The sequence below is a fragment of the Caretta caretta genome, chromosome 1 (assembly GCF_965140235.1).
Source record: "Caretta caretta isolate rCarCar2 chromosome 1, rCarCar1.hap1, whole genome shotgun sequence".
NCBI lineage: Eukaryota > Metazoa > Chordata > Testudines > Cheloniidae > Caretta > Caretta caretta.
The window spans coordinates 341230831-341243852 of record NC_134206.1 but is presented as its reverse complement, the minus strand read 5'-3'; the positions used below and the strand labels follow the sequence as shown (position 1 = coordinate 341243852).

Genomic DNA, 13022 nt, shown 5'->3' with positions numbered 1-13022 from the left:
CCTTTGTTTGATTTGGGAGGAAGTGATTGAAAACTCACCTCGGACTATGTTTCATGGACATCTGCGGGGATACTTGCAGTCCAGCGAAGGCCCCATTCCTTCGGGGGCATCTTTGAGCAGATCTGCACCTTTTTCTTCACATACTGGAGTGCAGGTCGGATTCTCAAAGATATCTAACAGACATAGGCACCCAAGTCCCATTAAAAGTTAGCAGAGTAAGCTACTTAGATGCTTTTGAAAATCCCAGACTGCAGCTCTGAATTGGCTGCTGTAACAACGTGCATGAGGAAAGTTGCATTTGTTTCGCTGTTTTTGAAAAAAAAAAAAAAAAAAAAACGCAGAAAAACAGCAAAATCTTTCCCCTAATTCCCCCTATGATTTTAGGGATCTGTCATTTTTTTTCTATATTTTGCATATTCTGAAACTTTTAAACTATCATTTAAAAATTCAGACGATGCAGCCATTACAACATAAATTCATATATTCTGCTGGTGTCCTGTTTACCTAGAATGGCAGAAAGGTGTTTCCCTCCAATCTCACTGAACAGATCCCTACTGATAAACAGAGCCTCCACCATTGGCACTAGTTGGTGCCTTTGGCAACCTCAGCGAAGGCCAGAGATTGAGTATGTCATGGAGAATATACCGCCTTTTCACTCCTAGAAACTGAAGTCCTTGAGGTCTTTTTCTAGCTCTAAATTTGCTTTTAAGAAAAAGAAAAGGCATCTGAGATAAGAGACCCTATTTTGGTGAGGCTGAGGTGTTGATGTTGCAAACTTTGGAGCCCCTATCTGTAGTGATGAGCTGCCAAAATTTTAGCAACTGGTTCCCTCCTCACCCCACGAGGGGGTCGTTGCCCACCCCCGCCCCCCGGGACTCCTGCCTCATCCAACCCCCCCCCCCCGCATTCCTTGATGCCCCCCATGACTCCTGCTCCATCCACCCCCCTCTCCTGTCCCCTGACTGCCCCCAGAACCAAGAAGGAGGGTCTCGTGGGCCACCGTAGTGGGTGCCCACCCCACCCCTAAGAGTCAGAGGGACCTACCGGGGCAAGGTGGGGAGTCCCAGCGGTGCTTACCTGGGGCAGCTCCCAGGAAGCATCCGGCAGGTCCCTCTGGCTCCTAGGGGCGAGGGAGCGTAGCTGGGGGGGAGCGCGGTGAGCGGCCGCTCCCCCACTGATCACATCAAAAGTGGCGCCTTAGGCGCCAACTCCTTGGGTGCTCCGGGGCTGGAGCACCCACAGGGAAAATTAGTGGGTGCAGAGCACCCACCGCCAGCTCCCCACCCCACGCCCGGCCCCAGCTCACCTCTGCTCTGCTTCGCCTCCTCCCCTGAACCCACCGCCCCGCTCTGCTTCTCCGCGCCCCCAGCTTCCCGCAAATCAGCTGTTCGGCGGGAAGCTGGGGAGGGCTGAGAAGCAGGCCGCGGCTTCCCGCTCAGGCTGAGGGTGGCGGAGGTGAGCTGGGGTGGGGAGCGGTTCCCCTACGCGCCCTCCCCCCCCACCCCGGTTACCTGCTGCGGTGCGGGCGGCCCTCCTCGCACCCCTCCTCCCCCCCCCGCCCGAGCTCACCTCCGCCTCCATGGGCCTGAGCGGGAAGCCGCCACTTGCTTCTCAGCCTGCCCCAGCTTCCTGCACAAACAGCTGATTCATGGGAAGCCTGGGGGGGCCGGAGAAGCAGAGCAGGGCGGTGCGTTCAGGGGAGGAGGCAGAGGCGGAGCGGAGGTGAGCTGGGGCCAGGGGTGGGGAGCTACCAGTGGGTGCTCTGCACCCACCAAATTTTCTTATTTCTTGTAAGATTCTTTTTTGTGTTTAAGATCAGTAAGGATTTCACTGTTAAGCCAAGCTGGTCACCTGCCATATTTACTATTCTTTCTACACATCGGGATGGTTTGTCCCTGTAACCTCAATAAGGATTCTTTAAAATACAGCCAGCTCTCCTGGACTCCTTTTCCCCTCATGTTATTCTCCCAGGGGATCCTGCCCATCAGTTCCCTGAGGGAGTCAAAGTCTGCTTTTCTGAAGTCCAGGGTCCGTATTCTGGTGCTCTCCTTTCTTCCTTGTATCAGGATCCTGAACTCGACTATCTCATGGTCACTGCCTCCCAGGTTCCCATCCACTTTTTCTTCCCCTAGCATAGACACCAAGTGGTCAGCAGGATGTGGACAGAGACAGAACAGAATACAACAAGTACAGAATCTTAATTAGTAGAGATGGCTACCATCCCAGTCTAGAAGGAAGGTTGGAATCTTCAGAATTCTCCCTCCTGCCACCTTTCTTTTGGTTCAAGCTGCAGATTGTGCTTTGAGTGCTCTTTGGGGCTTTGCAGTTGGACCAGCTACAAATGTTACCTTTATAACAAGCAAAGGTAATCGTGTTCCCAGCCAGAATACATGGGGGACCTTATCCCCTAACACAGAAATGCACTCACAGGCAATACAATGCACTCACACAGGCAGGTAATGCAGACTTACCACAGTCAGGAGAAACACCATTCACAAACGAATGCCAGCAGATCCCCTGAAAATTTCACAGTTTACAAAGGAGCCCATTTGGTAATGATTTCAGTCATTTGTGGGTCATTCAGCAGGATCATTCAATCAGTCAGCAATTGATTGTTAGCCGCTTGTGCTTTTTATAGGAGTTCAGAGTTTTAAAACCTTCCACTGAGAGCAAGCCTTGTGATTTCAGATTATTTTACTCCAGAATTAAACCTGTATTTGTGCCATTCTTCAATAATACAACATAGAAATGCAGCAATTATTTTTTCCCTATTTTACCAGTCAATTTTATATCACACTGTCAATCATAGCCTCTTGGGTTAGTTTTATTTGTTTAATACATCGGCTCTCGACCTGGGGTTATGAACAGATGCCAGAGGATCCATGATTGCTATGCTCCTTCCCATGTTTCTAGATGAGAGTGGGGCCCAGCCTAAATCCCAGGTGGAAGGGAAGGGAATCCTGGAGTTATCCAAGTGGGACAGAGTGCTAGGAGTCGAGAGCTGACCCAGCATTCTGGTCACTATGGCTACATGTACACTGCAAAAAACCCCCAAGCCCATGGCCATGAATCTCAGAGCCCCAGTCAACTGACTTGGGCTTGTGCTACAAGGCAAAAAACAGCTGTGTAGATGTTCAGCGTCGGGCTGGAGCCTGCGATCCAAGACCCTCCCTGCTCATTGGGTTTCAGAACCCAGGCTCCAGCTTGAATGTTTACACTGCTATTTTTAGCCCATTAGTGGGAGCCCAAGTCAGTTGACCTGGGCTCTGAGGCTTGCTGCCTTGAGTCTTTTCTTGCAGTGCAGACATATTCCACTCCCTGGAGTGGATTTAATTGGGGAATGGATGCTCAGAGAGCAATCATCCTGTCAGCTGGGAACACTAAGGACAGGAAGGCAGGGTGATGGGATGCAGGGTCTCAGGACAGTGAGATTTTTCCCTCTCCCTTCCCGGAGGGCAGGTCATGGGGGAAATTTAGGGCATGTCTACACTAGAAAGCTTATAGTGGCACAGCTGTACCAATGCAGTTGCGCTGCTGTAAGATCACTCGAGTAGCTGCTCTAAGATCACTCGAGTAGCTGCTCTAAGCTGATGGGAGAGAGCTCTCCCGTTGACATAATTAATCCACTCCCAACGAGCGGTGGTAGCTATGTCGGCAAGAGAGCCTCCCCCACTGACATAGTGCTGTCCACACTGGTGCTTCTGTTGGTGTAACTTATGTCGCTCAGAAGGGTGTTTTATTGCACCTCTGAGCAACGTAAATTATACCGACAAAAGTGCTAGTTTAGACATAGCCTTACTTCCAATTGTATTTTGCTGCATAAGGTTGTACTGGGTGGAGGGGACTCAATCAACACCACACTGGGCCTTATCAACTCGGAATATCCAGTCTGTTTGTGGTGGTCCAACGGGCAGAGAAGGGAACCTATTACACCAGGTGTGTGGAAAAGTTTGAGACCCTCTAGAGGCGCATACTTGGCATTGGTTCCAAGAACTTGCATCTGAAAGATGAACACAGCAAGACAGGACATATTGGGAAATTATCATGGGCTTGCCACTTGTGGGCTTCATGAAAGAAAAGTGTTTTTAAGGGGTATCTGTAAGAGGAGAGGATAGTGACTTTGTGAACAAAAACTGGGAGATGATAGCAGTGTAAGAGGCAGCATAGAAATGTGTTAGGTAGGAGGTCAGACTATATGGTCACAACGGTCCCTTCTGGCCTTAAAACTTCTGGATCTAAAAAGGCCCAAAGATGAAATGCTTCAATTACTTACATCTATTTAAACTCATTTTTTTTAATTAAAAAAAATCATCTCTAATGGACAACTGGGCAAAACTACCACAGTTGACAGTGATTGGGTCTGAATAGATCTGCTAAGAAGGATGGGGGTGGAAGTGGGGGTGAAGAGAAAAACAGACTAGCAAAAGTTCACACACTCCCAGAGGAAATTTTACACTTCAGCTTAGGGAATTTTCAAGAGGAGTTCACTAATAGGTGGCCCCACCTTGAACTGCTGTAATTCCACAGAGCAGACCTGGATTTGAATATGGATTCAGTGTAAAATTCCTGCCTCTCGATTGTACATGAAGGATTGTACCTCAGTACTTGGCTCTGAAGGCAGCTCAGAGTCATGTGAGTTACCTGCAGATATCTAGGGAGGGATTATTCCTATCTAAAAGAAAGAGGGTACTTTGTAAGTCCCTCAAGATGAAACCCTCTGCACCCCAAGTAACTGGAAGCCTGAATGAAAATCCCTCAGGTCAGGGCAACTGTCAAGGTCCATTCTGGGGGTTGGCAACTTTGAAAGTATCTGATGCGGAAGGTACCGTGACTGCCTACTACAGACCAACATTTAACTAGTTTAACTCTGAGGTAAATCCAGGTGGGACTGCATCTTCTTGATTGTAGAGAAACTGTACAATCGCTAACACATGAAAAATAAAAAGAATACTTTCACTATTTTGGTGCAACAGCTCTTTGAGCTCTGTTGGTAACAGCTTTTACAGTAACACAAACACTGTTGTTTACATACCAAGAAGAGACATTGAATGGAGCACAAAAGTCAACCTTCCCAGGTCTATAATGTCCTAATAACATCAGCCACAATGCCCTGGCTGTGGTGCCAGATGTTTGAACGAACAAAACAAAACTGCCATCACACCAGAAAGAGTACTATGGCAAAAACCAAAATGTCCGAGAAATGGAGGACAAAAACTGAGAGAGGAAGCATCTCTATTTCCCCAAACTTCTGAGGGCGAAATGCTCAGATAGGCAGTGGTGAGCTGGAGCCGGTTCGCTAGAACCGGTTGTTAAATTTACAAGCCCTTTTAGAACCGGTTGTTCCACGAGGGGCAACCAGTTCTAAAAGGGCTTCTAAATTTAACCAGCCAAAAGTGGCATCTTAGGTGCCAACTCCACGGGTGCTCCTAGGGATAGGATACAGAGGGCCCTAGACAAATTAGAGGATTGAGCCAAAAGAAATCTGATGAGGTTCAACAAGGACGAGTGCAGAGTCCTGCACTTAGGACGGAAGAATCCCATACACCGCTACAGACTAGGGACCGAATGGCTAGGCAGCAGTTCTGCAGAAAAGGACCTAGGGGTTACAGTGGATGAGAAGCTGGATATGAGTCAACAGTGTGCCCTTGTTGCCAAGAAGGCCAAATGGCATTTTGGGCTGTATAAGTAGGGGCATTGCCAGCAGATTGAGGGATGTGATCTTTCCCCTCTATTTGACATTGGTGAGGCCTCATCTGGAGTTCTGTGTCCAGTTTTGGGCCCCACACTACAAGAAGGATGTGAAAAAATTGCAAAGCGTCCAGCGGAGGGCAACAAAAATGATTAGGGGACTGGAACACATGACTTATGAGGAAAGGCTGAGGGAACTGGGATTATTTAGTCTGCAGAAGAGAAGAATGAGGCGGGATTTGATAGCTGCTTTCAACTACCTGAAAGGGGGTTCCAAAGTAGCAGATGACAGAACGAGGAGTAATGGTCTCAAGTTGCAGTGGGGAAGGTTTAGGTTGGATATTAGGAAAAACTTTTTCACTAGGAGGGTGGTGAAGCCTGGAATGTGTTACTTTCCACATTCTGGAAATATGTTACTGGAATGTGTTACTTAGGGAGGTGGTGGAATCTCCTTCCTTTGAAGTTTTTAAGATCAGGCTTGAGAAAGCCCTGGCTGGGATGATTTGGTTGGGGGATTGGTCCTGCTTTGAGCAGGGGGTTGGACTAGATGACCTCTTAAGGTCCCTTCCAACCCTGATATTCTATGATTCTATGACTGAATGGAAACTGGAATACCAGGTGTCCCACCATCTTAGTAAGCAGCAGGGGGTATGATGCAGTCAACATCCTAGTCCTCATTCACCACCCAAAGGACTAAATGTCTTACCTCTGCCCTGCCTTGCCTTATCTCTGCCATCCCAGGAGCAGGAGCAGTATTGAGGTCTGTGAGCCAGGAAGTTTCTTCTGTACTCTGGGTATTGTTCTAAGCTCCTCTGAATCCTCTGCAGCTGCCTGCGTGTAGCTGATGGTCTTCTGAAACTCTAGTACAATGTATAGCATCTTGATATATACAAATAATGGTTTTCACTTTAGTAGCACCTTTCATCCTAGTATCTCAAAGAATTTTATAACCCCCCTCCCACCATGCATCCCTATATGATATGTAAATATACTGATCCAAATTCAGCTGAGGAACTGAAGCACACCACTTACCTGGCTCGCTCATGGCCACACATGAAGTTTTATGGCAGAGCTAGGAATTGAATCCAGTGGTGAGATTCTGTGCTTTGCCTTTTGGAGGCACAGCACAGAACTCGCAGCCCTGGGAAAGGGTAGGGAGCTATGGTGGTTTTAAGTCGCATTTGCCCACAAATCCATTCCTCTACCTAAAACCGGGGAAAGATGCAGCTAAAGGACTGTCAAACAGCATCCACCGATAGCAGCAGGCTCCAATGTCCCTATAAAGGCACATTGAATTCCTTCTCTAAACTGAGGCACTTCTAATCACAGGTTTCACAGTGCCCTATCCCCAACCCTCCTTAGGAAGCATAATTGTAGTTTATCAGAAAAGCTTAGCTCCTGTATATGTCTCTTTCAGTAAGGTCGTGCTTTTTAAGCCCACTTTTCTAGCCAGGCTGCTTTGGTAAATTTCTACTGCTCTGAGCTTGCAAGCTGTTTATAATCCTACTTTAATGGAGAACCTATACAAAATATAACTTTGTTTACGCTATGGGGTCGATTGATTTTAGTTAACTTAATTTCAAAGTGGTTACAGCCTGCTAAGGATGTAGGCGTGCTCTAGATACAACATGTGGCGGTGGCTTTTTTTATATTATTATTATTATTTATTATTTTATTTTAAACAATACAAGTTTCCTCTGATTCAGAGCATTCATGCAGTCTCATTATACTTCACATTTTCAGCCTTCATAATGCATCATTCAATCATTTTTTCCCCTATTGTAGTCTCACAAACTATTGTCGGTAATGTCTTTTCATTTCTCTCCTTAGGTTGTTGTTTCGTAACATTTTATACAAGAAAAGCTGCACTTGAGGCACAGAATGCACTGCACAATATTAAAACTTTACCTGGGGTGAGTACATTTTCTTTTTGAACCTAATCACTTTAGCACTACAAAATAGCTGCTTTTCTGAAGAGGCTAGTTATAGGCTGTTAGTGCCAAAAATGACTTTGGTCTTTTCGAAGGAGGGTTGCTGACCTGATAATTCACATACAGTAGCTATGCCAATTGGCCAGTCCAGTAGCGATGGCATTAGCGTGGAAGAAAACTGCTCTTATACGGAATGTCCCCTGGCTGGAAATAATAGTGATCCCTGCTGGGTAGCAGCGGCTGCTGAAGTGGACTAAGATTGCAGGGGGAGAAGGCAAATAGGAAAACAAAACTTCACACACCAGGATTTCTTTTTTTCCTAAGTGTCTGGTTTGGTTTGGTTTGGTTTTTTGAGGGGGAAGGGCGGAAAAGGACCAAATGTAGCCAGCATAGGCATAATGGTTTCTAAACAATACGCAACAGTTACTTCGATGGCTGTGTACTGATGTACATTAGAAAATATGATAATGTAATTGTATTCAAAATGCTCTCCCATTTTGTTTTGTTTTTCAGCAATCTGTAACCACTAATGTATTACAGTGACAGTTATAATAGATACAGTTGTACTAGTGATCAGTTGCTTATGTGTGTAATATGTAACAAGTAATCTTTAAATTCTAAATTACAGTCATAATCATCACGTTTCAAGGTAGTAACTTGATAATCACAAGTTTTTGGAGTTAAACAATCGGTCAATTTAGTATTTTACATCATTCTGTTGGATACAGCTGCGTATTGGTCACATGTGGAATAAAAAACTCAAGTACTTGTTTGCAGTGTAAGGTTCCAAACAGAAATGAAGACAAAAGGCACAGTAAAAATATAGCTCTTGTTGATAAGTATAGGTTCCACACCACTTGATTTAACAGATACATGGCAAAAAAGCTCTTCTTTAGCTCCCATGTGCTGCATGTGAATTCAGCTCCATGTGTTTGAAAAATAAGGATCTGGCTGGTCCACCTTGTACAGGTGGGAGAGTCATGGAATTTACCAGGGAAAATGAACTACAGAGAACATGGGTGAGGTAATATATTTTATTGGACAAACTTCTGTGGTGAGAGAGACAAGCTTACACAGAGCTCTTGTCCAGGTCTGAGAAACTTACTCAGGGTGTCACCGCTAAATATTTAAGCCAATCTGATGATCTAAATGTGAAATAGCTATGACACAAAAGTCCTGCAATAGCAGAATGGATATCCTCCTTTAGTTTTACGTGGAAGCCACTGAGGGAGAGGGTGCTAGAAAGTCCTCTAAGTTCTAGCCCAGATACAGGGAAATAAATGAAAAGCTTTGTTGCTTGGTATAACATGTCTCAGACTCCAAGGGCTGCCCCATTGAGCCTCCTTTCTCTTTGTGCAGCCCACAGAAAGACCTGTCAAAGTTGCACTCCCAGCTTATGAGGAAGCTCAAGAATGTGCCCTAAATGGAGCAGGAAGAAAAAACGGGCCATGTGCCTCTCCCCACACTCCCTGAGCACCAGGCTGGAGTGTGGGCCAGCCCCGCTGGGGGCTGCTGATGCAGCCTGCTCCATCCACAAAAAGAGTTCAGCCTGCATGCCAGACATCTCAGAGAGACACAATCCTTCCCTGAGCCCCTCATGTGTGGTTCAGCTCTGCACGGCTCTGTACTTGGGCCAGTAGCTAAATGCTGCAATTTGCATCTCCCGCTTCTTTTTCAACAGTCATTGTGGGGCTGGTGTCTGGACTGTTTTTATCAATGTTGCCAAGCATTCAAAGAACATCAGACTGGCTCAAAAATCACAAAAATTTTAAAAACTATAGATTTTGGATTCTTTGTTTAATTTTGCCTTCTAGTTTTTCAACCTTTAGGGGTCACACTTCCACGTTTTTCTCTGCAATTTTTAGTGTAAGAAACTTACCTTTTTTTCAAAAAATGAAAGGTGAGATTATCACATAATTACATGATTCAAAGTGCTGGGGCAACACTGGATTTTACTTTCAGAGCACAAGTTGCACCTAATTATTAAAGGAAAATAGAATAATCCAAGCATAGATTCATCACCAGTGTTGGATGCACACATTATTCTACTATATTCTGTATATGCTGCATGCTAATATTTTATAGAGGTTCTAGCACCTTGTTACACTGAAGCAGTGTTTTCACAAAACAACTTCATTGTAAGTCAGCAAGATTCACTCTTTCTGGAGCTGCAATTTGCATACTGAGAACATTGGATTCTACTTCCCTTTAATTGGAGATCCAGCCCAGTTTCACTGCAGGCCGGATCAAGTCCCCACTGAAGATTTTGAAAAGAATCTCATTAACGTCAGTGTCTTTGGATCAGGCTACATTAGCAGTTTCTACTGAATGTGAAGGAACCAGCATACAGATTTCATGGCTGAACATGCTCCTAATCTCTTTCTGCACAAACAGGAACCACCTCCAGTTGCTGTTGGGCACCAGACTGGATTTGCACCAGGGGAGAATTGGGACCAGTATGTGCTTGACATTGTGCCTCATCCTGCTTCATTGTGATACTAGATTTTGTTTGTGTGCGGTTCAGTAGTAAAAGACATCTCCTGCAACTAAAAGAATCTCTAGGTTCTTGGATTAATTGCATTGCTTTTGTGCTTCCTATGTCTCATCCTCTAAATGAAGGCCTGATCCAAAGGCCACAGTGAAAGACTCGGATCAGCTCCAGCGGGTTTTGTATTGGGCCCCATATGAAAACCAGAAAAAGCTTCTTAATGCTTGGGCTTTGTTTTACATTCATTTGCTGTATGTTCCACTATCCATTTCAACTTATCTTAGCAATGCACTGTACTCTGCTCTTTGTAGTCTAGTTTTAGCTGGTAAACCACATCCTTAGCAGAGAGATGAAAACATTGATGTTGCATCTACTCCTTTGAGTTTCAGCCCTTTAGTGGACATGAAGAAAATGGGACCAGACATAAATGATTAAATGCAGATTCTTGGAAGAAAATATTGCAGGGTGCCTTGCTGTTTGATTACCAGCCTTGGAATTAGTCAACATTTCCATAATTCTAAACCAATATACACCTGTTTTCCCACTGTGATGTGAAGGCACAACTTAATTTAACAGAAACCCCGCTGTGCTAAATCTCTCATTAAATACCAAGCTAGTTCTGTAATTTAAAGTTGCAGCATCACTATTTTAACCAAATTTCCTTTGTATTATGAAATTAATAAGTTAATCATGTACTCCAAGACTTTTTTTTTTTAACAGCAACAACAAAAAAGGAAGCTGAAGAAGAACATAGCACCAGCTGACATCTCAAGGCTTTTCTGGTTTTAATCATATTCAGGAGGATACAATCATGTAAAAGCTTTTATATGTACCAGTATATATAATTGTGTCAAACATTTTCAGCATAAGCCAGGATCCAATAGCTTCTTTCTACTCTTGATTAGTATCATTTTTCCTTTAGCTATGAAAATCCTTGTCATATAATGGAGTTTTTATCATCCAAATAAACTTGTGTTTTTAGGTACCATTTACAGGATAGTATCTTCTCTTGACAGAGAACAAAAAACAGTGTCAAAGGAATACAAGCTGAAGTTGATATTCCGTGCATATCAGCAAAACTTCCTGTTGCTTACTCTGTCTTGATGTCAACATTACTAATAGTATTTACATCTTCTAAACAATGACTCTGAACTTCTGAACAAATGTTATATTAGAAATTATATCACAAACTATTCTAGTTCATGGAGAAAGGCCATAGTGGATGCAATTTATAAAATTCTAATTACTTTTAAGTTATTTATTTCTATGTGGAAGTGTTGGTTTTAAAAAAAAAGTAGAAAACCTAATTCTTCTTCGAGTAGCGTCCCTATGGGTGATCCACTCTAGGCATGCTTGCATCCCTGCACTACTGATCGGAGAACTTCGGTAGCAGTGTCTGTTAGGCCCTATAATGGTCCCCACTCGGGGTCTGGTTGGGAAGCGTGGCCTAGTGGTCACACCCACAACCCCAGACTGCCAAGGGGGTTTTATATTGTATGTGCAACACACTTATTGTGATCAGGTCTGCCAAGCAATATGCCTTTTTTCAAAGGGCTCTCCTATGTCATGTCCATCTCGTTGGCTGTGACACTCTGCGCCATATGCTCATCAGATCTCATGAAATATGGTCCGATTATTATTTGTGAGGGAGACCTCCCAGGGCAATCCAGGGTGCTACATGTTAGTCGTGTTAGTGATCCAGTAGCTGGCGCTTTCCCATCTGAACCAGTAATGAAACAGTGCTACAGCAAGTTGCTAGGGAGCACAGTGCTGTTGAAGATGCTATATACTGGCTAAGAAGTAAAACCTAGATCACAACCACTTAGTAGTCACCCAAGGTCCCACTTTAAAGACAGCACTTTCAGAAAAAAGCAAGTGTGTTAATCCCAGTGCCTACTTTAAACTACAATTTGGGGTAATTATGGCATGCCTACTTAAATATTCCCTCTCCAAATTCAGTAGAAGGATTTAATCTTCACTTCCGCTGCTAAAAACCTTCGTGTAATGTTGCTAGTGCTGAACGACTGCTACGTTCCACCCAGAGTTTTGCGACACTGCTATACTTCAGTGACTGTCCGGTGATCCTTATATGTCCCATGCAGTCTATAAAGCCCTTTTTATGATTTTTCTGGATGAAAGGGTCTGTCTTCAGTACAACCCTGTTTATGGGATGGTCTCCGTAGACATCTGAAACCTTCAGATAAAGAAAAAAGTGAAAGAAATGTCAGAATTGGCCTGCCAGCAGTAAGGAGGCTGTGTTGTGGATGCCCATCCCAAAAACATAGCCGAGGATATAGCTCGATGTGCTTCTGGAGATCTGAGATTTCAGAACAACTGGGGGTTGTAACTGAATATTGCTTAGTTCAGTGTTTTGGTTATGGGTTTAGATCCTCAGCGCACATAAATCAATGTAGCTCTATTGTAAACAACTCCATTTTGCACATACTGAGGATCCAGCCCAATATGGTGTGTTGTCAGGGTGCACATCTTGTCATCACTACATACTTTCTATAAATAAAAAGCAGTAACATTAAAGGATTTAAATGCTTTTCATCTGGAAAAGAAATACAAGGATATATTTGAATGCCGAGTCTGGTGTTTTGTCTTATTCTGGAGCTGTACATCATTTCACTTGCAGCACTGCTGCAATCTCCTAATGACTTTGCTCCCAGGATATATTCTGTAAGTATTTTCAGCAGTGGAGAGGAGCAGTCACTGAAAAGCATGCCACCACAGCTCCATTGATTAATAAAAACCTATTTCTCATACACAATGCCAGGACAATTAAAAAGGCAACCAGTGGATATAGAAAACAGTTGGCTAAACAGCGTCCTAAGCAATGATAAACACAATGAAGTTTCCTTTGTGGTTGATTTTTATCCAGCAGCAGCCAAATATCAAAGTGATATCAAAGG

The 13022-nt window shown here is 44.2% G+C and overlaps 1 protein-coding gene across 22 annotated transcripts in view; it reads left to right on the top strand.

Moving 5' to 3' along the window:
• Window positions 1-13022, top strand: part of CELF2 (CUGBP Elav-like family member 2) — a 689599-nt gene that overhangs the window by 573388 nt on the left and 103189 nt on the right. For all 22 annotated transcript variants that reach the window (XM_048836624.2, XM_048836623.2, XM_048836619.2 and 19 more), the window contains one exon: window positions 7519-7601. In XM_048836624.2, coding sequence (XP_048692581.1) covers window positions 7519-7601 — 83 coding nt within the window. The remainder of the gene's footprint in view (window positions 1-7518; window positions 7602-13022) is intronic.